Source organism: Pteropus medius, unplaced genomic scaffold, assembly GCF_902729225.1.
Source record: "Pteropus medius unplaced genomic scaffold, Ma_sr-lr_union100, whole genome shotgun sequence".
Lineage (NCBI taxonomy): Eukaryota > Metazoa > Chordata > Mammalia > Chiroptera > Pteropodidae > Pteropus > Pteropus medius.
The window spans coordinates 9,283,459-9,308,195 of NW_024351729.1; the positions used below are offsets into that span (position 1 = coordinate 9,283,459).

Below are 24,737 nucleotides of genomic sequence, written 5' to 3' on the forward strand. Positions count from 1 at the left end.
ACCAAGTAAACAAAAAATAAGCAAGGAATATAAATATATAATATAAATATAAATAGCATAATTAATAAGGTATATCTTAATAGATATTTTCATTTTATACCTTGAAAATAGAGAATACAATAGTAACAAAGAAGGTAAAATGTTTCAGAATAAAGTTACTGAGAAATGTGCAAACCTTATATGAAAAAACTTTAAAGCACCCTGAAAGATATAAAAATGGACTTGAACAAATGGAAAGATATTATATAACATCATAAAGATATGTTTTCTTTAAGTTAATTTATAAATTTAACAAATACCAATAAAAATACCAACAAGATTTTTATGGAGCTAGAAAAGTTTATATTAAAATTCATATGAAAAAATAAGCATGTGAAAATAGCCAGGAAACAATGAAAAAGAAAAGTTTATGAGGAGACACTAGCCCTACCAGTCATTAACATACACTAAAAAGCTGTTTTGTTTATCTACTCATGGTCTTGGTGGACAAATAGGCCAATGGAATAAAATACAAGGTCCCAGAAATAGATCCAAATACATGTGGAAATTTAATATGTGATAAGCATGGTATCTCAAATCACTTGGGAAAAGATGGACAATTTAATGAATATTGGTGGGACAATTGGTTTACCTTTTGGAGAAAGATAAATTTAGAACAAAATCTCACATTTTATTAACAAGTGTTGGAGAGGATGAGGAGAAAAAGGAACTCTCATACACTGCTGGTAGGATTGCACATTGGTACAGCCACTATGGAAAACAGTATGGAGGTTCCTCAAAAAACTAAGAATTGATCTACCATATAATTCAGCAGTCCCTCTGCTAGGTATCTACCCCCAAAGACTTGAAAACTCATATCTGAAAAGATATTTGCATACCGATGTTCATAGCAGCATTATTCACGGTGGCCAGAACCTAAAAGCAAATGAAGTGTCCTATGATAGATGATTGGCTAAAGAAGCTGTGGTACATATATACAATGGAATATTACTCAGCCATAAGAAGAGATGAAATACTGCCATTTGCAACATGGATGAACCTCGAGATAATCATGCTAAATGAAATAAGCCAGACAGAAAAAGTTGAAAATCACGTGATATTACTTATATGTGGGAAATAAACCTAAAAGCAACAAAGGAACAGGACAAACAGAGACTCATGGACATGAACAACAGACTAGTGGCTGCCAGAGGGTAGGAGGGAGGGGGACGGAGAGGTAGATAGGCTATGGGGGGTCAATATGTGGTGACAGAAGGAAATCTAACTATGGGAGCTGAACACACAGTGTAAATGTATATATATATGCCTTACTGTTAAAATGTACAGCTGAAACTTATTGGATTTTGTTAACCAATGTCACCGTAAAAAAATAAAAAATAAAAATTAAAAAAAAATCTCACACTTTAATCAAGAACGAATTTCAAATGGTCCAGGGATATAAATGTCAAAGATGAAAAGCCACGTAAATACTAGAAAAAAATATTTATGACTTTCTCTACAACCTGATGTAGAAAAAGACTTTCTAACTATGACTCAAAATTCAGATCCAATAAAAAATAAAATTGATAAATTTGTTTAAAAAATTTTGAACAACAATAAACAAAGACAAGAGACAAATTATTAACCAAGAGATGATCTCTCCCCACTACACACATATTTCTCACCTAATTCTCAAAAATATGAAAAGATATTCAAACTCAAACATGAAGTGCAAATTAAATTGACTCTGATGATATTCCTCCAAAAGTATGACAATTCTATGCACAAAGTTAATCATTGTAGTATTGTTTATAATTACTAAATATCAGGAAAAAACTAAATTCCTATCAAAAAGAATGAGGTCATTTTCTATGAACTAATGTAGAGTGATATTCAGGATATTTTGTTAAGTGAAAAAGACAAAATGTAAGAGTGTTAATAGTATGTCACTTTTCATGTAAGAAAGAGTGGGAAGTGAGAAAAATACATGTATCTAATCATTTGTGCAAACAGAAACATAGGAAGCATAAACAAGAAGCTGTTAAGATTAGTTGCCTACAGTTGGCTGAATGACCACCCAAAATATCCAGGCCCTAATTCCTGGAACTTGTGAATGTTACTTTCTATAGGAAAAAGTTCTTTGTAGATGTCATTAAATTAAGCATCTTGAATTGGAGAGATTACCTGGGATCATAAGGGTGGGTCTCAAATGTAATTACAAATATCCTTATAAGAGGCAGGCAGAGGGAAATTTGACTACAGGCAGAAGAGAGACCATGTAATGGAAACAGAGGGAAGCAGAATCAAAAAAATATTATGCTGCTGGTTTTAAATATGAAGGAAGGGACCCTGAGTCAAGGAATGTAAGGAATGCAGCTCTAGTCACCTGGGAAAGGCAGGGAAACGGATTCTTCATTAGAGCTTCCAGAGGGAGACGTCCCTGCTGATACCTTGATTTCAGCACTGTGAGACTCATTTCAGACTTCTGGCCTATCGGAAGATAAATTTCTGTCGTTTTAAACCACTAAATTTGTGATAATTTATTTCAGCAGCAATAGGAAGTTAATACAGCTGGTAAGGAATTAGGAGTGGGAAAGGAAAGAAGAAAGGAAGAGAGAAGTGATGCTTTTGAATACACCTATTTATAAAGTTCTGACTTTTGAAACTAGTTACTGTTTCACATACTTAAATACACATCCGAGTATAAATATATATGCATATAAAAGTACGGAAAAACTAAAACTAAGTAAAACAGACAAGTAAACCTAAACATAATTCAAATGAATAACATAGTGACACTGAAGGAAAAGGGGAAAATTAATGAAGGCAAGGAACTTTAGATCACAGTATTAAGTGAAAGATATTTTTAAAAATGGTAAATATTCAACTCTAGTTAGTCAAGTTTTCACAGAGTTATGGGTTAGCAATTCTGAAATTACTTTATGTTCTAAGACTGAGCAAAACTAAATATATTATAGATAATAGGAATCAGATTTCTCAAAGTTGGAGAATTAGTTACATTGAAAAGGAAAATGCTAGAATGAACCCTAGGATTTTGTTTGCAATTGGAAGTATCAGTGTAAATACATAGGTTTTAAGATAGATAAATGATGGGTAGATGATGATGATGATGATGATGATGATGATGATGATAGATAGATAGATAGAGATAGATATGTTTATATACATGCATATGTAAATGTAAATAGATTTTCAAGCTCTGTCCCCTGAAAGAGCCTAGAAATAATGACACTCCAAAAGCAATGGGATTTTGGTTTCTAAACCCATTCTCCCACCTCCCCGCATTCTCCCACCTCCCCCCATTCTCCCACCTCCCCCATTCTCCAGTGCTTCTTGGTGAAATGGTCAATTAACCGATTCCAGGGCTGAAGCTGAGAAAGTATAAAATGAGCCAGAAATAACCTTGCTGTTCCAGAAAGCAGGGAGGTGATCAATAAATGATGAGGACTATCAAAGGGACACAGGAATCATCTTGACAGGGCTACCACTGGCCAAATATGGGACAATTTGCTCATCGAAATTAATTATGATAGTAATAGATTATAATCTATTGAATAAAATAAGAATCTATAAGTCCATACTGATAGATACTAATAGATGATGACAAATACTGACAGATGAATCTGTACTGATAGATAGGTAGGTAAGTAAATAGAAGTGGGGAGGAAAGTTCTTGCCAACCAACAAATGCAAAAGAAATGATAAAATTAGAAAGATCACCATTCAGCAACTATCACATAAATAATTGATTCAGGCAAGATACATCAATAGATGTTAAAACTAGTGAGTGAAAAATTTGATTAGCAGAAGTTACATACACTCAACATATCTCCCCATAATATTCTTATTAATTATAAAGGGAATAATAGTAATTCTACAGTGAAGAAATCTGGCAGACATCACCTTAATCAAGGGATCAAAGTTGATATCACCAGTAATGGTACAAACCAACATTACGTGCTCTTGATATCGACTCACATCACTTTCATAGTAATTTTGCCCAAAATCAAAACCTGAATTTAATCCTGAGGAAACATCAGACAATCCCAAATAGAGGGACAGTGTAACTTAGTTGGCCTATACTCTTAAAAAATGTCAAGGTCATGAAAGACGAAAAAAGATTTTGTAAATATTCCAAGTTGGAGGAGTCTATAGAATCTGAAATGGTCAAAATAAAAAGTATTATAATAAAAATATAAGAAATTTATTTTATTATATAAAGTAAAAAATATATATAAATGCAATTCCATGTTGGGGGCTGTGTAGAGTTTATATAGGCTATCTGTAAATTATTCTAGCAACTCCAGAAGATTTTTCACAAGATTATATATATATATATATATAATATGTATATATATATGTATGTATATATATACATATATATCATATATATGTATAACTTTATATATATAATGTATATATATACACATATATATCATATATATGTATAACTCTGATTATGTCCCTTTTCTGATCAAAAATTTACCTGTGTCCTCATTGCCAAATAACTGCCCTATCCCTCCTTTCCTACGTAGCCCTTTATATTTACATTATACCTGAAATGAACTGTTTATTAGAAAATTTAGCCATTTTTTTCCATTTTATTGCCTTTATCGCACCCTTCTCTCAAAACAAAATGCCCCTTTCCACACACTGCAGTTCTCGTCTAGTGAAACCTTACTCATCCTTCAAGACCCCTGTACTAGTTTTCTGAGGCTACTGTAGCAGATTCCCACAAACTGGTGGCTTAGAAATTTATCCTCTCACAATTCTGGTGACTGGAAGTCCAAAATCAAGCTGTTTAAATTTTTACATTGGGAAAAATTTGTTATCTAGTGTATTTATCTTTTCTCTCAAATTCTGCAGTGCTTTGGTCAGCAGACACCTCAGTTTGAAAACAATGTTTTTCTATTTTTTTCTATGACTAACTGTATCTTAATAGGCCATAACTTTGTACAATGGTTGATGTCATAACAGCTGAGAGTTTTAGGCACAAGCTAATCATTTTTTTTCATTTACAGAGTTTGAGAAAGTTTGGTTCATGTCTAAATAACGTTTCTGACCTTAGTTTTTACTAAATTAAAGTATCAAAAAAATTTTTAATGTAGAAATGGCTTTTTTTTAAGTAAGCAAATGTTTTAAATAAAATGATAGATAATAGTATGGATTTGAAAGCTTACAAAGCACTTTTGCTTCAAACTCATCTATGTCTACAACATCTGGTCTTTCATCTCTTCTTCCTGCCTCAGAGAAAGAAGCAACACTCTAGCCCATGGCTTAGCCCTTGTTCCAACCTCTGGAGCCACAGGACTCTGCTCCACCACTACTCACCTCTTTCCTATATTATCCACTTTCCCTCTTTATCTTTTCCCCAGTCTATTAAAAGAATACAAATCCTCCCTCTACCTTATATTCCCTGTAGCTATTGCCACTTCTCTTGTTATTCTCAGAGAAGTGTCTGCTTTCATCTCTGCATCCTCACTGCTGTGAAATGAATGACTTCCTAACCATTACCCCCAAGGGCTGTTCTCATTCACATCTTCCTGGCTGCGTAAGACAAGGTTGGCTGTCCCCTCTTTGAATGAGCTCCTCCCTTGGCCTCCATGGGGCCCGTGTCTCCTCCAACCTTTCAATGCCTCTCTTGCTGCCCTTTAATCTTTCCTGCATTGCTGTTCACCAGGGGTCTACCTTCTACCCTCCTTGTGCTCTACACACTCTCCCTCCAAAACTTGATCAACCACAGTGATTTTTATTTACTATTCACCTCGAACTCCCAAATCCTGACATCTCTTTTGACCTCCCTGTTTTACAACTGTGCGCCTACTGAACATTTCCACCTAGATATTCCAAAGGGACTTTAAACAGTGGAATTCATTATTTTCCACATCTGCTGTTTCTTTGCATTTGCAGTGAGTAGTAGAAGGGAAAAGGGATATAGGATGAGGAAGACTACAGACGGAAATCTCTTGGGAGATCTCTCCAGCAGCTAGGGGAATATGTACATGTGGAGAGAACTCTGGAGATGTGGGTTTCAGGGCCCTGCACTATTGAATGGTGCATGTAAATGTAAGTTCGTTAGTAAAGCTAGTGAGCACACAGCTGACTTTTAAGCCTCCACTTTGTATGGTATGAATTTTGTCACTGGAAATCTTGAGTAAAGAAATACTTGAACCTTTCTGTAATTCCTGCGAAGGCACAGGATAGAGGTTGTAAAGTAGATCCACCCAAGACTCTTAATATAGTCCAGCATGTGGACTAGTGTAGTGTATGTAGGTAAAGGAACTGTAATTAGAACCACTGCTAGAGGATATCCAGCCAGGCAAATGGTAGACCAAGACTCCTGATTATATTTTCCCTCCCTAGGAGAGCCCGGCTTCCACACATACATACTCCTCAGTCAGAGATAAGAATATATGGTGTCCCTTGTACCTATTCCCTGCCCTTGCCTGGACCAGAGAAACAGTCTTGAATCATTTCAAGTCTCTACTTAATCACAATGTGAGAGAGTAGCTTGTTTGCTTGTCTGTCTTCTCCCTTAAGGAAAGAAGATTTGCCTCATCAGTCTTCTCTCCTAGCATAATGCCAGGTGCAAAAGGAGCTCCCCTCAAAATGTACATTGAAGTAAAAGAGGAGGCTGGCAAGCAGGCAACATGGGAAATTCACGTGATGAATATCATGCTTAGAAAGTGAAGTGACAGATGTCAGGCCACTTCTACTATCTCAAAGAGGCCCAGGCCAGAATGCCTGGTTTCAAATCCCAGCAGTGCTGCTTACTAAACTTTGTAGAAGTTACTTCAATTTTTTGTGCCTTAGTTTCCTCAAATGTTAAAAGGAAATAATAGTACCTACCACATAGGATTACTGTGAGAATTAAAAAGGCATATAAAGGCTTGACACATGGTAAACACTTGATAAATGTTATCTAATGCTGTTGTATATATTACCTGTCCCTCACCTGGTACAGTAGGAAGTCTTTTCATCAAAGAAAATAGAAATAGTCATTACGGTGAAGTATCATAGAATACTGAAATGGACCTTTTGTCATTCTTTTGGTTGTCCAGCTCAAAATTCCTTTCCTGAGTCTAAATGGGAGGCCTCTCACTAAGAAGCTTATAAAGTCAGACACAGGATGAAAATTCAGGACTCCCTTACAGCTAGGGCTTATATCCTATGATCCAGGCCTAGCAAAAGGATTTAGTGACACCAAGCAGTAGGGATGAGGGAACTGTAGCATAGTCATGCCCACTTTTTCCAGAGACAGCAATAATGATGGTTCCAGCAGCAGTATGTAGGGTCACTGCTGGCAGTGCAAGATAAGTGGCATCTTCACAGGCTATACTGGTAACATAACTATGGCTGGGTCCTTGTCTGCTGCCAATATCCCCATGTTCCTGCCGATTTTGCAGCCCACAACTCTATCCTCTCCAGAAATGCTTCAAACCACCCATTGTCCTTTTCTGCTTCTATCAGCTTGTTTTTTTTTTCCCCCTTGGTGCAATTTAACCTGCCAGACTAATACAGATTATTAGGTCAGATGGCTTAATAAGATATAAGTGCAGTATTTCAAATTTGTTTTATTAGTTTTTTGATTTGCAGTGTGTCTTCTACTTGGCTCCTGTTCAGGGATAATTTTTCTTGGATGATTTTTGTTTTAGTAATTCTGAGATGCTAAAGAAATATTTTGTTGTTGTGCCGTTTGACAGCCTTCCTCTTCTCCTTTTCCCTCTACTCTTTAATTAGTGTGGGGAGTGTGAGTCAGGATAACCAAATTTTAATTGACTAGAATCTACCTTTAGGTAGAAGAAATCAGGCAACTGATGAGTGTAGAAATAAAGGAAAACGAAGGGAGAGAAGCAAAACCAGTGCCTTGTGCAGGAGAGTATCACAAGAGAACTGTAAGTTCATTTAATTTAACTGGTTTATTTTCTAAGTAAAGAGCTTATAACAGAGAACATACAGCTAATGTGTGTTCAAGATACAACTAATTGCATCTTCTCACTTAGTGCAGGGCTCTTGCCTCTATCTATTATACCAAGAAGCAAATGACCTGAAAGCAATCTGAGATCAGGTTAAATTCAACCCAATTAATTATACTTTTTAAGTTTATGGTTGTGTATGATAAGAATTTACATATTCAAGAGCTTTTATAATTTAAAAAGCACTTGGTTCATTAAATTCTCTCAACTTCTCTTAGATAAGATAGTTAGCACTTTAAAAAGAGAGATGTTGGTATTCAAGTCTTGATAACATTTTTAACATCCCTCCTATCTCTCTGACTGCCCTGTCTCCCTTTTTTGTTTTGCTTTTGATGTTGTAGCTACAAAAAAAGACAGGAAGAAAGCAGTATTAATGTATTTGAACAAAAGGGTCTCTTGATTGGAACCATCATAAAAATATATTGGATGCTGTTATTAATCTCCGTTTACAAATGAGGAAACAGAAGCTCAGAGGAATTAAGTGACTTGGAGAATATGAAATAATCACTAAATGGCAGAACTATGGTTCATTTAAAATATACATATAATATATATTGAGTATTTAATGTGTCAGGCTGGGTAAATAATATATAGTCAGATAACCAGAAGTTTCTATAACCAGTATATTACATTCTAAACCACTATTATTGAAGTTTTTACTGTACAATATGCTGTAATTTTAGCAGCTGGCCATAAATAAATACTTTTCTACTTACACAAGATTCATGTTGCTCCATCTCTTTGGAGACTGATCTTGAAATATATTAGACTAAAAGTTCTATCTCAAAGTCACTCATTTCCCTGGATTCTCTAAAGTAAAATAGAAAGCTGTGAACAAAATATTGACGATATGAAGTTGCATCACTGTATAATCAATTATTAAAACCTAGATTTAACAAGTTATTTTCATTTTCAGGCTAATGGCATATAAAAAGGGTATTTTATTCTCTGCATAGTTTTTCCAACATATTTGTATAGATTATGAAAGTCATTTGTGAAAGGAAACTAATTCTCTTGGAACATAAAAGGAATAATATATATCTTTGTATATAGTGGAAAATACCATTCTTGTATATTTCGCTAAAACAGACCATTAGCACAAGACCTAAATATTGATGACATCCAGGGTTTTCGACGAAAATTCATTGCCTCTTTTTCCTCAGAAAGTTGAAAGAAAAACGAGGAGAGCTTTTAAATAAAAACTAAATAATGGTGCCGGCATCATTGGGCAAAGACGCAGAAGAAATGGTAAGATACGGGCGGGCAATCTCACAACAGTGTCATCAATAACAAAAACTTTCTAACAAATTTCAGGTGGCTGTTAAACCTCTTAGACAGCTGGTTGATAAAGGTAGTTTTATCAAAGGATCGTCTCCTCTTTCATCAACGCGTCAGTGCCCAAACTAATAGCCCCTACTCCGCCCCGCGCCCCTTTCCTCCAGGCTGCGTCAGCGTAGCTCTCCTGGCCACGCCCCCTCCCGTCCGTCGCAAGGTCCCTCCCCTTCCATCTTCCACTTCCTGGCAGCAGCTCGCCCGTCTTCTCGGGACCTGATTGGCTGATGTGGCAACCGCCAACGGCTGCGGAGTTTAAACCCGAGGCTCGGCCACCGGCGGCGATCTTCGGAAGCTGGATGGTGGTGCCCCGCAAGCTGAAAAAGCGGTAAGCGATCTGTAACATTTGGCATGGCCACCCCCTGTCTGGCGGGATCCGTGCCTTTCCCGGGCTGAACTTTTCGGCTCTCCCCTCCCGAGCCTTCGGTCGGCGGAGCCCCGCGCGACCGGCGGTCACGCCCACCCTCCGCCTTCAGGTATCCGGAACCGCGGCCCTACCGCCCGCTCCGAGGGCCTTGTTGTTGTAGTACCTGGTTTGCGCTCAAGGCGCTCTCTCTTATCCCGGGTGTTTGAACATCCGGCCGGATGACGGGGACGAGCCGCCAGTTAGAAGGTCGGCTCCTTTGGAGAAGGGATTTCTGTCTTTGTGACCGCTCTACTCCCTAATTTTAGAACAATATCTAGCCCGTTGTGAGCGCTCAATAAGTATCTGCTGAATGAACGTTAGAGACTGCTTACCCAAGTTCTTGAAGGAGCCCTCTCTGGAGCGCTCCTTTAGGAGCGAGTCTGGTCGAAGGTGAACGGGAGATGGGAGACTGGGAAGAACTTGGAACTCGAACTAGGTCTCGATGTATAGGAAGTATTTTGGTAGAGAATAGGGACGATGATTTTTCTAGATGAGGGATCCAGTTCAGGAAAATTGGACCCAAACCTCACATCCCAATCTACCTTTACAATTTATTTAGGATCTGACCACTTCTCAGTACCTCTACTGCTACCAGTTTAGCCCAACGGACTAAAGTGTCTCACCTGAATTACTGCAATAGCCTCTTATCCCCCTGCTTCCACTCCCGCCCTCACTGATTTAAAGATAGGCGAGATGCTGGCCAGAAAAGAGCTGCATAGTAATAATAATGTTAGTGAATGTTGACTATGTGCCAGATTCAGTACTAGGCTCTGCCTATACATTGGCTCATTTATTCCCTACGACGAGATGTTAAGATCACATAGCTATTAAATATTGGAAGTGGGACTCCAACACAATCCAACCACTATTTATAATACCTCAGTTATGGCAAGCCACTCAGGAATGGTGGTCCAAGGGCCTGGCTTTGGCTCCTAAAGTGTTACTTGGTCACGTTGTTAATGTGGAGGGGTGACAGGACAGTGTTAAGGAAGGCTCTCTGATTTCTGGCATGAGCATTTGGGTGAGTGGTTGATAGTGCCATTTATTAAGTTAGGGAACTAAGAAGCACTTATTGGGGAGGGTTGTTTAGCTGTGGTTTCCTAATTAGTAAAGTGAGATTTGATCTTGACTGGATTTTTTAGAAATGGACTAGATTTCTATGGTAGGATCTCTTTCAGATGTGTGAGATGCAACAGTTTGCATGGAGTTTCTGTGTGTGCCTTTGTCCTACTACCTGCAGAATAGATAGTGATCTTTGATTTTACTTAAAGTTCCTCTTAGGCAAAACTTTTAGAAGAAGCATTCAACATTAGTGTTGGAAAATTCCTACTTCAATTTCTTCCCTATTGTAGAAATTTCTTTTAAAGTCATCTTACCATTATTTGCTTGATATTTCTCAACATCTGCTCAACACTTTCAAAGGAGACTCATTCCAATATTGGACTATTTTTACTATTTAAAATTTATTCCATTTATCCATTGCCATTTCTTCAACAAATGTTTATTCAGTACCTGCTATGTGTGAGGTATTCTTCTAGGCACTGAGGGTACAGAAACAAACATTTGACAAAAATCTATGCCCTCACAGAACTTACATTTTAGTAGAAGAAGATAGACAATAAATTAAATAAGAAAATTATGTAATTTTATGTTACACACTAAGTCAATAGAGGAAAAGTGAAATAGAGTCAGGTGTGCAATTTTAAATACTTTGGTCTGGGAAAGCTCACTAAGAAAGTGACATTTAAGCAAAGACTTGAAGTTAGCAAACCATGTGATTATTTGAAGGAAGAGTTGCTACAAAGGAAAAAATGGAATACAAAGGTTCTGCAGTGGGAGCATACCAAGCTGGCCAGTGTGGCTAGGGCTTATTGAGTAAAAGGGAGTAGTGAAGAGGTCAGATAGGTGCTGATGGAGAATTGGGGAAGGGGAGAAGTATCAAATTGTGTACCATATAGGCCATTGCAAGGATTACGACTCAACTCTTGAGTGAGATGGAAAGGCACTGGAGGGTTTTTAACACAAGAGTAACATGAATTTACTTAAGTTTTAAAAGGGTTAAAACCCTCAGTTACTGGGTTGAGACTAGATAGTAGATGAGAAGGTAGAAGCAAGGACACCATTTAGGTAGCAGTAGCAATGATGTACATGAGAGAGAATGGCAACTTGGATCAGAGTGGTGGCAGTAGAAATAACGATAAGTAAACTATATGGCTCTGTTGTGAAAGTCAGACCAGCATGAATGATGATAGAGTAGATGTGGGATGTGAGGGAAGAGATTTCTGACCTGAGCAACTAGAAGGATAGAGTTCCATAAGTGAGATGGAGAGGAAATAGTGGAACAGGTTTGTGGGGGGGAGGTTAGGGCATGTTAAATTTGAGATTCAGATTAGATATCCAAATTGGAGATGAGGAGGAGGCATTTGGATGAATAAGTCTGGAGTTGATTGGGAATATAAATTTACAAGTCATCAGCATTTAGAATTAAAAGCCAGGATACTGAATGATAGCCCCAAGGGAGTATATGTAAATAGAAAATAGATGAGACCCAAAGACTGAGATCTGAGACACTCCAATAGTAAAAGGAAAGAGAGCTGAAAGATAAGCAGCAGAAGAAACTTAGAAGTGGTTAATGAGGAAGGAGAAAACCCAGAAGAATATGGTGTTTTGGAAGCCAGCTGAAGAAAGTATTTCAAGGAGAGAATGATCTGATATTAAGTACTGCTTACAGAGCAAGTAAAATGAGAAATGGACCTTGACTACTGTATTTGATTTGGCAACAGCAATTTAGTGACTTTATCAATTTGTGTATGGTAGGAGGAGAGCAAAAACTTGATTGGAGTGGATCAAGAGAGAATGGAAAGGAATGATTTAGAGACAGCAAGTATAGACAACTCTTTAAAGGAGTTTTGCTGTAAAGGGAAACAGAAATAGAGTAGTGACAATCTAGCATCAAGAGAACACTTGTATTTTCTTAAATGTCTATTTTCATGCATTTACACATGCCATTCCTTCGTTCTGGAATACCCTTGCTAATCTTGATACTTAACAAAGTCTTCATTTTTAAGACTTATTTATTCATTTAAAAAGTATTCGCTATGGTGATGTTATTTGCCAGTCACTGTTCTGAGTTGGGCAATATGTCAATGACTAAAAAAGACAAAAATCCGTGACCTGTGAAACATAAATTCTAGTTGGGGAAGACAGACAATAAGTAAATTCCCTAGTATATAAAATAATGATTTAAATGCTATGGAAAAAAATAAAGAAGGGTAAGAACTATCGGACATACTGGGGGAGGAGCTATAGTTTTGAAAGGTCTCACTGAGAAGGTGACATTTGAACAGAGACTTGAAGGAGAATGAATGAGCCATTTATGTACCTAGAAGAAGAGTTTTCTCTATAGAGAGGATAACCAACAAAGGACCTGAGGCTGAAGAGTGCCTGATGTATGCCAGGAGTAGTGAGATCTTGGTGGCCAGTGTGTCCTGAAAGGAAGGGGCAAGGGGAGAGAAAGAGTTCAAATTAGAGAAATGGGAAGAAAAAGAGTTGGTGGAGGGACTTCTAGACCGTTGTAAGGATTTTGGATTTGACTGAGAGAAATGGGAACCATTGAAGAGTTTTAGATTGTATAGGCCAATAAATATACTGTAGTGAGGGCAGGAGTGGGAGCAGGGGGATAAGAGGCTATTGCAGTAATTCAGGTGAGACATGTTAGTCTGTTGGGCTAAGCTGGTAGCAGTGGAGGTACTGAAAAGTGGTCAGATCCTAAATATATTGTAAAGGTAGATTGAGATGTGACATTTGGGGCCAGGGCAACTGAAAGGATGGAGTTGCATTAACTGAAATGAGGACGGCCCTGTGAGTGAAGCAGGTTTGGGCTGTATAAGTTCGATATACTTGTTTTTGTCATCCAAGTAGAATTGTGAGTAGACAACTATATGAATCCAGGGAAGTTCAGGAAAGACATCCAAAGTGAGGACATAAATTTTTGAGTTCTTGGCTAGGTAGTATTTTTACCATGACTGTGAACTCACCAAAGGAGTGAGTGTAGATAAACTGAAGCCATCCAAGGAGATAACCTATTATAGGCTGGAAGAATCTGTAAAAGAGACAAGAAGGAACAGCGAGTTAGGGAGAAAAAAACTCAGGAGTCTGGTGTTCTGGAAGCCAAGGATAGGTAGTTTTTGAAGAGGAAGGAGAAATTAACCATGTTAAATGCTACTTACAGATCAAGTTAGGTAAGGACTGAGAATGGACCATTATCAGATTTAGCAGTATGGAAGTCATTAGAAACCTCGGCAAAGCAGTTTTGGAGTAGTCAAAGTTTAAGTGAAAGAATTGGAAACTGTGATTTTAGACAGTTCTTTCAAGGAGTTTTGCTGTAAAAGGACCATGAAAAAAATGAAGTGGTAGTTTGAGGCTGAAGTAGGAAGGAGAGAGGGTTTTTTATGATGAAGGAGTATTTCTGTATATTGATGAGATTGATCTAGTGGAGAAGGAAACAACTGGTGATTTAGAGGAAAGAATTGTTGGAGTTATGCCTCTGAGGAGGCAGGAAGGCATGAGATCCAATACACTGACCTCTATGTAAGTAAGGCAAGCTTGGCCTTAGAAAGATAGATAATTCACCCATAATAATATGAGAAAAGACAAATGCACAAATAACAGATGATAATGGGTAGGTAATTGTGATGGGAATTTTGACAGAGGCCTCTACAGATTGCTTTAGTGTTCTCGGAGAATAACAGTGAGCCGGGATATGAAATTACCAATTTATAAAGAGGAGCGATCCAGGAGTTGGCAGTTGACAATAGCACTGAAGGGTAAGGGGTAATAGAGCCAAAAGACATATTCAAGCTGGAGGATACTTGTCTGCAAGCATGAATGTGGTGGCATCTGTCAGGAGAGCGATGGGAAGAATAAAGGTTATTGCCTGACAGGACTTTAGAAGAATCCATCCACATCCTCCCGGGAGAGGCTGGTTGGAGAAGATTAAGGGAATGTTTAGGGAAGAGGTTTTGATGATGGTGGATTGTAAGGACTTCACAAGTTGGGCAAGGGTGATATATGGAGACTGTATTAATTTCCTGAGGCTGCTGTAAACAATTACCACAAACTGGGTGGCTTAAAATAAACAAAATTTATTTTCTCATAGTTCTGGAGGCCAAAAGTTCAAACTCAGTATCACTGAGCTGAAATCAAGGTGTCTGAAGGGCTGCCGTACCTCTGGAGGCTCTAGGGGAGAATCCATTCCTTGACTTTTTCAGTTTCTGGTAGCTGTCAGCAGTCCTTGCCTGCTGCCCATGTCAATCCAATCCCTGCCTCTTTTCTGTAAGGACACCAATGATGGCATTTGGGGGCCTACCTAGATAATCCAGGATAATCTCCCCATCACAAGCTCCTCAATCACATCTGTAAAGACCCTTTTTTCATTTTAGGTTTAGAATGACATGGATTAGGATCTCTTTGGGGGGTCATTTTTCAGCCTACCACAGGACCAAATGAGGGATGTGCAGAGCTGAAGGGGGATTAGGGTGAGGGAGATAAGGATGACCTGAGAGGCTGGAGATTCTTGTGACTGATGTAAAGAGTATAGTGAGGTTAGTCCTGCGGATTAAAGGTAGATACTAGTGGAGAAGTTGAGTACTGGGGATTAGGCAGGGGCAGGTGCAGGTGACAAGGTTTCTTCTAGATCTTTGCAGATGGAGGTAAGGAGCCTTGGGGAAGGGATAGGGGCTTGGGAAGTTGGTCTCGTCCAAGTACATGGCTTAACATCAACTGTACTTTCTAAGTAAAACCTTTTCTGATTCTTTTCCCCAGCCCAGACAGAGTTATCGCTTTCTATGCATTGTGTATTATATTCATTATTCTTGTCATATTGTAATATGATTATCTTCTCATTTCCATTATTAGATTTTAAGGTCTAATAGACAAATAGACAAGTTTAAGATTTTCTGCCTACTGCCCCCCATCCCCAACAAATAAGATTAGATATATCTCTTCTGTGCATATCTCTGAGGTTACACTTTTTACATTGTATCAATATAGTGCCTGTACCCATATTGGATTATGCATTTCTATACAGTCATATCTTGTTTTCTGTCCCCAGTCTAGCCTAGCTCTTGGCATGTAGATGTAACAGTATATATTTAAATGAAAAAACAAAGTCATTGAACTTTTTTGGATTCACTTTAAAACCAATTTTGATTATATTCATGCTTTTCAGATTTTATACAACAGGTTTTGTAAACACTTATGTACAAACAAATTATATCACTTAAGTTATGATTGTTACTTTTTAGAATGTTTCAGTGAACCTTTTTCTTTTATTAATCAGTACTGTGATTGATTTATTTCTTTCTCTCTTTCTCTCTTTCTCTTTCTTCAGTGATGGAGTACCCAGTGACAGAAACTGGCTCACTTTTTACCTCAGGAATTAAGAGACATGTGAAAGACAAAAGAATTTCAAGGACTGCTAAATTGAATGTTTCTCTTGCTTCAAAAATCAAAACAAAAATAATAAGTAAGCACCATTAGTTTTAAAGTATACTCACATTATTACTTTTCCCTGGAGAATTAGTAGAGTATTTGGTACTTTATTTTATCACGTATAGACAATGACTGTTTTTGTTAACTGATAGTTTTTTTCCACTCTGTTCTTCCTATCTCCTTTAACTCCTGTTGAATGGTTATGATTATTTACCCTCAGCTGTGACAGCTCAGTTTTCAGCAGTGAGGCTGGTATAGCCTAAGGCAGCTACCTCCTATCCTACCAATGCGACATTCCTAGAAAAGAGGTTAAAAAAAGTGGCAAATTGTTCTGGCATGCTGTAGCAATTGAATGATGGATGATCTAGAGGTGGTTGGCCCAGACAAGGTGCTGTAGTGGGTGATTTTATATGGCCAGAGCTCCTTATGAGGACACTAAGCACTTTAGAGATGGGTTTCACGGATTCTGGAGCTAAGATGTCAGAAGGAAGGGAGGTGGAGGGAAGGGGAAAAACTCCCCAAGATAAATTTTCATTACTTTGGAAAATTATCTTACTGGTTCATACCTATCTTAGCAGGAGCAGGAGAGATTTCCTGCTAATATAGTACCTGGGAAGGGTGACTGTGTACGTTGTGAAATAACTGAACCTTCTGAGTATCTTTAAATTATAATATTGCTCCTACTCAGGTCTTGAGGGCCATGTGGTGTATTAGACCACCTCCTATAGTGGCTATTTCCTGTTCTCTTTGGCAGAACCATTGCATTCTCACTGTTAGGAAAGAATATACTGAGTTTGAGGAATGCAACAGGAAAATGTTATTATTTTTTACCTTCTGTAAGTCTTAAACTGGTTCTAGTCTCTCTCCATTTGCTATGTGAAAGGTGGTTCGCTGTCTAAAACTACTTTCTGTGTGCCAAAGATAAAGTACTTTTTTAGAAATTGATTTTTAGGTGCCAGACTTTATCTGAGTATTTAAAAAACATTATTACTTTTATAAACATTTTACATATACTATATTTTTTTTTCAGTGGGATACGTTATTAAATAGTGGCATATAAATTAAAATTATGAAAATAAGAGTATGCTCTAAGTGTTCAAAGGGAACACACTATATTTAAGATGAGCTTTACCAAAGAATCCACAATTAAATTTCTTTCCTAACAACAGAAAAGCATTTCTAATTTAAATTATGTTTACATAGTGCTTGTAGAGGGAAGGGGTCAGGTTTAGATTTTAATAGATGCCTACATATAAGAGGTAGGATATTGAGAATGAAGGTAGAATATCGTACAGGGTTTAGATGATCTATCCAACATCATAGTGAGTATGCTCCCTTTCACTCACCGTCTTGAAAGATGGTCTGTAGGGGCATTAGCTAATTTGTTCAGTTTTGGAGCCACAGAAACTGGCTTTAAGTTTTTCAGATTGTCTACCCTAATTCCTGTGGGGCATCTCCAGTTAGAGCTGCAAGACCAGCTTCTCCATTCTACCTCCTAGTCCAGGGTAGAAAGGAAAGTAGGGCAACAGGTATTAAGATTTAATTTTTGTGACTGATCTAATTATCTAGAATGCTGTGTCTTTTTACTTGAGTCCTCTTATTCCTAACTCTGTATTCACAGACATTATGCATTCCTCATGTGTCTTTTATTCATCATCTTCTATCTAGCTTTTATTTCTTCATTTCCAAACTCTAAGTACATTTTTTTCAAAACTATGTATTGTCATTCTCTTCTTTTCCAACCTTCAATTAAAACTTATAAAGTGAAATACATTTTGTCTAAAATAGTTTTATTAAGGAATAGGAAAATTTGTTAAGGTATATGTTTAATATTAACCATTAAAATTTTTTTACAGACAATTCTTCTATTTTCAAAATATCTTTAAAGCACAACAACAGGGCATTAGCTCAGGCTCTTAGTAGAGAGAAAGAGAATTCTCGAAGAATTACAACTGAAAAGATGTTACTGCAAAAAGAAGTGGAGAAACTGAATTTTGAGAACACATTTCTTCGCCTAAAGCTAAATAATTTGGTATGGAAACTATAATGTGCTTGAATTCTAAATTACAACTAAAATCTTAACTATATTGTTATAGAAGTTCTAAAAATGTTTTTTTGAATCTCTAATTATTATAAAAAATATTGTAAGGGTGTGCTATGTGGGAAAACCGTAATAAAATAGGTGTCTTAAATCTACATTCTAAATGTGTACTTGTGGCTCTGCAAAACAGTATAATATTTTGATCAACATTTGATTGCTTATCATAAGCAAAGCTTGGTGCATTAATACATTTTAACAAGTCGGGCATAATTCCTCCAGTGAATTGAAAAGAAGGGAGTTCCCAGAGTATTCGTATTTTCCTTTAATCCCAAGCATTTCACTGCCTGCAAGTCAACTAGATCAAAGATTGTAGTAGTTGCATTTCCTTTCAATTCCCAACTCTGTCCATGGACAGAGCAATAAGAGCCAATGATTAGCTAGGCTGCGACTATACCTCTAACTCTCAAATGAGTAGAAATTAATTTAAAAATGGAAAAACGACCTACTGCAGTTCAGGGTAAAAGCCCTGTGGCTGACAAGCTATGTTCACTTGCCATCTAATATGTTATTATAAGAAGGTACAAAAATGTTTATAAGAAAATTTATAATTGATAGTTCAAAAGCATTCAAAAATGAAAAAAAGTATTCAAAATGTGGGTATATATTTGTCTATCTGAGTGTCTATTTGAACTATACAGTATTGCACCTTTTTAGCTCAATGTGATCTCAATTTTTAGCCCAGTGTTATCTCAGTTATTTTCTAAGACTTCTCAACTGATGGTATTCGTAAATTTATGATATAATAAACTTCAGATCTTGATTAAAAAGAGGTCTTTTTTTTTTACACATATAGAATAAGAAGCTTATAGAAATAGAAGCACTCATGAACAATAACATGATAACTGCAATTGAAATGAGCACTCTTTCTGAGGTAAGTAGAATTTGTAAGTATAATTTTTTAGCATTACTGAGAATAATTGAGATTGGTTAAGTAGCATCAAAGTGAGAGATTCATATCTTAAACTTTGTGCAAAGGAATGATGATAATATTAACTGGTTATTGAAATTTTTATATAAAAATTAGGTTTTGATTACAAGTAACAAACAGAATTAGACAACTCAGGGGAACATAATGGCCCCAAAACAGACTGAAAAACATAAGATACATTAGTAGAAAGGTATTTCAAATCAGGAAAGAATTCATATTATTAGAAAAAGATGGATACAATAGGAAAACTGAGGAAAAAAATAGAGGCAGATCCTACTTTATATCATTCTCTAAAATAAATTCTAGATGGATTTAAATGTAAAATAGGAATTATATAAAATGAGAAGAAATTATGAATTGATTCACATTAGGTAGGAAAGGCCTTTCTGTGCCTAGAAATAAAGATAGAAGGAAGCTATCGATGGATTTTCTCAAAAAAAATTTTTAGGCTAAAAATCATGACAATAAAAAGTAAATTGAATTGAAGACTGAGAAAATTAAGCAGATGGCAGATAAAATATTCACAATAGTTAAGAAGTTATAATCTAGCATGAGCAAAATAAAATCAATAGAAAAATCAGGAAGTAAGGACCAAATATTAGTGAAATTATCTCAGTTATCTAAATAGGAAAACAAATTGTTGAAGGAATAACTAATGAGAAGGTAAAATATGTATGATACGGAAAGTGAAGAAAGGTTAGTGAAGTTCCAAGTGTAGATAAATTTCTTGATAGATTCTAGAAGCAGTTTAGTGCTTCAGAGGATGGCTTTTTAAATGAGATTGTCTATATTTAGATCCAAGCTCTGCTACTTCCTGGTTATGTGACCTTGGCCTTAATCTCTTTGAACCTCAGTGGCTTCATCTACATGGTATGGATAATGGCAGTATATCTACAAAGAGTTAGTGTAAGAGTTTAATGTGGCTAGCATGTGTCCTCACAGTGCAATAAATGTTAGCTATCATTACTTTTTTTATTGTATATATATTTTCCCAATTTTCTGCAAATTTTCCTTTTAAAAACTTTTAAAAGTCATTTATAAGTCTCTTAAATGCATAGTCATTGTGGTAAGAAGATATGAACTCTTTCAACCTGTGTGGTCAATGTTTAGCTCCTTTGTCAGAATTTTTATAAAAGCTAGGCAAAGAATAGGTACTTTGTTGTCTAACTTAATCCACATTTGGATGAAGAAAGAATTTGTGTAAATGTCCCTGTGGAATAATTTTTTCAGGAGGTTTAGTTACTAGCATTATAAATTTGATTCCTAGGACAACCAGTCTGTAGAGGTATGCCGTATACAGTTAGCACTCTCTGAGGAAGAGATGCTTTTCACTTTGTGGGTAGATAGCTGAGTCAGGGAGGGGGCTTTGTTTTGCTGCTCAGCTTGCAGAGCTGAATTGAATTGCCTTGAATAAATTACTAAGACTAGAATCAGATATCGTGGCGGGGAATGCAGAGTCACTATAGGAACTGACTTGGAGAGAAAGAAGCTAATTGGCAAGATGTGGACAAGGGGGAGGGTCATGTCATCCAACTTCAAGGAACTTCAGAGAACAGGTAGCCCTAAAAAACATTGCTCAGATGTTCGTTGTGAGTTATGCGATATAAATCCCCTTTTCTTGTTGAACTCTTTAAAAAATTATTATTAAAGCCAACATTGCTCTGAGATGCTTTTTGTATGGTTCTCTTTGGAGAAATTGAAGAGGGCTGAGATCAGCATCTGAATATAGGAAAAATAAAAAACAGGGTCAGTAGATGAAGTAGCTGAAGGGTGAAGGGACAGCATACTACTTCGGTGTTCACTTTCTTGGACTTCTAATTACTTAACAGACTAACTTTTGCATATCAAGTTTTGAAATTTTCTTTTTAGTTGAGGATGGGGAAGACAATGGGTAATAGAGTGGTCCTAATATTGGAACAGTATTAAAAAGTATAGAATGATGTCTCACACATGCTTTGTTCTGCCTCTGGCTACTTCTCCATTCTCTTTTTCCCACACCTCATACACGTAACTGCTTTCATTTGTTTCTTTGTATCAAAACAAAAATATATGAATGTTTTCTTAATTTTCTTTCTTACACCAAAGATAACATACTATACCAACTGTTCTATGCTTTCTTTTTTTTTATGTAACGTATCTTGACTATCTCTCCATTTTTTTTTTTTTTTAGCCTTGCTCAGGATAGATCTAGAGTGGACTTCTAATCTATCTAACTAGTCTTCTGCTGTTGGACACTTGGGTTGTCTTTTGCTGTTGGCTTAGGATGCAAAAATATTGTCTCCCATCTTCCAAAAAAAAAGAAAAGAAAACCTCATACTCCACTTACAGCTCCCACCCCCAGCTACTATCTCATTTTCCTCTTTACCTTTATTGCAAAATTCCTTTTTAGCACCTGCGGTGATGATCATACAGTCTTTCTTTATAGGTGTATTAATATGACTTATTTTAGTAGCTTTCCTAATTTTGCAATTCTGGAATAAACTTCAGAAATGATTTATTTTTCTTTAATGTGCTGCTGAAGTCTTTTTGCTAGGATTTTGTTTAGGAATTTGTTATTGCTATTCATAACGGAGGTTTCTTTGAAGTTTTCTTTTTATACAATCTTTAGGCACTGATAAAAATGTTACATACATTAAACTCATAAAAAGAATTTGGATGTTTTCCGATGCTCTAGAAAAATGATATAGTATTAGAATTATTTCTTCTTTAAAAGTTTCATAGAATTCTCCTGTAAAACTGTCTGGAACTGGGTCTTTCTTGGTTGGGGGTCATTGTTCTTTGTTAACTTAAACTTAAGTAATTAGGAAATTTTCTTTCTCCCTTTTGTGGTTAGTTTTATTCAATTTTATTTTCTTAGAAAGATACTGATTCATCCCTGTTTTCAAAATGATTTGCCTAGTGTTGACCAGTGTAGTCTGTTACTCTTTTAATTTTGTCTGTGTTGTATTTTCCCAGTTGATTAGTTTTGTGTATTTGAGCTTTCCCCTGTTCCCTCCCACCGCTACTAAATTAGGTGGTTGTGGTTTTTCTTTTTCTTTTCTAAAAGAGCCATCTTTTGGATTTAATTTTGAGTTTTACTATTTTGGTCTTTCAAACTTATTAATTATTGCTTTTATCTTTAGTAGTAAGTCCTTCTGCTTTTCTGTGGTTTATTGTTACCTTTCTAACTTTGAGTCAGAAGCTTATTTCATTTATTTTTCATTCTTAACTGTAGGTAATGTGTTATTTCTCTCACATTGCTCTCAAGATTTTTGTCTTTGTCTTTAGTTTTGAGAAGTTTGATCACTATGCTGTGTCTTGGCATAGATTTCTTGGAGTTTATCCATTATGGGGTTCACTCAGCTTGAATATACAGATTAATTTCCTTTGCCAAATTTGGGGCATTTTTTAGCCATTATTTCTCCAAAACTTTTTCAGCCCTGTCCAAGTCTTTCTCCTTGCCTTCTGGGACTCTGATGACATGACTGCTGTACCTTTTGTTATAGTCTCACAAATTCCTGATCCTGTGGTAACTTTTTTTCAGTCTCTTCTCTCTTGTTCAGATTTGGGTACTTTCTATTGCTCTGTCTTCAAGTTCACAGGTTATTTTCCCCCTCTGTCCTTTCTATTTTGCTATTGAGTTTTTAATGTTTTATTTTAGTTATTTTTTAGTTTTAAGTTTTCATTTCATTTTTCTTTACATCTTCTATTTATTTGCTGAGACTTTTTTTCTTTGCTGAAATTTTTTGTTGTTGTTTTAAGCATGTTAGTAATTGCTTATTGAGGCATTTTATGATAGTTGCTTTAAAATCATTGTTTGAGAATTCCAACATCTATATCATCTTGATGTTGGTGTCTGTTGATTGTCTTTTTACACTCAAACTTGATTTTCCTAATTCTTGGTGTGATGAGTTATTTTTTATTATATTGTGAATATTTTAGGTATTATATTAGGAGACTCCAGATCTTATTTAAACTTCTGTTTTAGCAGGTTTCCTCTGACACTGTGCCTGTGATAAAGGGAAGAGCCATGTACCGCCAAGCGGGGATCAAAGTTTAGGTTCCCCACTCAGCCTCTGTTGACACACTGGTGGTGAGGGGTGTCTCCTAAATGATGGATAAGGCTGGGAGGTCAGGCTGACACCACCCTCATGTGCCTCATGACTTTTGTAGCCTCTGTTAACACCATGATTGGAGGGAAATTGAAGGGGGAAGTTATTACCTTTAAAGAATAGTGAAAATCCTGGCTTTCTGCTAGACCTCTTTTGTCACCCCCAGAGGAGAGGGAGAGGGGCTTCTTGTACTACCAAGTTAGAATGGAAGTCTAGTGTCCCCTGTGTTCTTCACTGATACTGCTGCGGGCTTGTTACCACCGGCTGTCCCAGCTCTCCCCTTGGCCTTTTCTGATAGTACCCCTGGTTTGGAGAAGAGTTTCCTTATTATAGCCTGGTGCGTGTGGAAGTCTAGGCTCCCCATTTGACTATTGCACCTTCGTCAAAAATTAATTGAGCAAATATATGGATCTATTTCTGGAACTCTGCTCTATTTTGTTGATCTATTTATCTGTTTTTATGCTAACACTATATTGTCTCGATTACAATAGTCCTCGAACTTTGTTCTTCCTTTTCAAAGTTGTTTTAGCTATTCTAGAACCTTTTCATTTTCATATTAATTTTAAAATTAGCTTGTCAATTTGGCCATACCCTTGTTTCTATTGCATGTTAGCACTGTAATAGGAAAACATGGTTGTATGTTGCCTAATTTTGTAGTCTTTTTTAAATAATTAAACATGTTTAGAAAATGTGAGAAAATTTAGCAACTATAAACAAAATTTAAAAGATATATTAAAATTACACAAACTTTGAATTTTAAAAGACTACTTAAAAATATATATCATAGAATCCAATAATATATCACATGTAGACATTAGTGTATTGCATATATAGCTGACCTTTGAACAACATGGAGTGCAGGGGTTAGGGGTACCTACCCTCGCACAGTCAATCTACACGTCAGTTAAGTAGGCCTTCTGTCCAACAGTGGATTGAAAACACGGAATATGTAGAGATGTGGTGTATGTGTGGGTTACACGTGTTATTTATTCGTATGCCTCAGAGAAAGTTTGGGAGGTCGTATACCAAAAATAGTGGTGATTATCTTTGGACCTGTGTTTAGCCTGTCGTCACATTATTCTCATTGAACTATTGAAGACTAATGTAAGAATTTTTTTTATTACTGTTGCTATCCTTGTATAATTTAGCACTTTAATAAGAAACATATTTAATGGGATTAAAATTTCTGTTCATTTTCTTTATCCTTTTCAAAAATAGTTCCATCAGAGTCCCTTTCTACTGCCAGCTAGCAAGAAGAAACGGGTTAGTAAACAGTGCAAGTCTATGCGTCTTCCATTTGCAAGGTAATCACTTCAAAACTTAGTTAAATTTTAACTTGCACACTTCTACCTAAGTTGGGCTTGGAATGTTTTTATTTGGTTCACTTCCTTGAAACATAGAGAAACACTTA

The 24,737-nt window shown here is 36.4% G+C and overlaps 1 protein-coding gene across 1 annotated transcript in view; it reads left to right on the forward strand.

Annotated features, from left to right (window-relative positions):
• Positions 1–9,482: 9,482 nt before the first annotated feature.
• Positions 9,483–24,737, forward strand: part of SGO2 (shugoshin 2) — a 32,703-nt gene continuing 17,448 nt past the window's right edge. Inside the window, exons 1-5 of the mRNA XM_039844360.1 lie at positions 9,483–9,636; positions 16,106–16,240; positions 18,063–18,238; positions 19,101–19,178; positions 24,545–24,630. Coding sequence (XP_039700294.1) covers positions 16,108–16,240; positions 18,063–18,238; positions 19,101–19,178; positions 24,545–24,630 — 473 coding nt within the window. The 5' untranslated portion in view covers positions 9,483–9,636; positions 16,106–16,107. The remainder of the gene's footprint in view (positions 9,637–16,105; positions 16,241–18,062; positions 18,239–19,100; positions 19,179–24,544; positions 24,631–24,737) is intronic.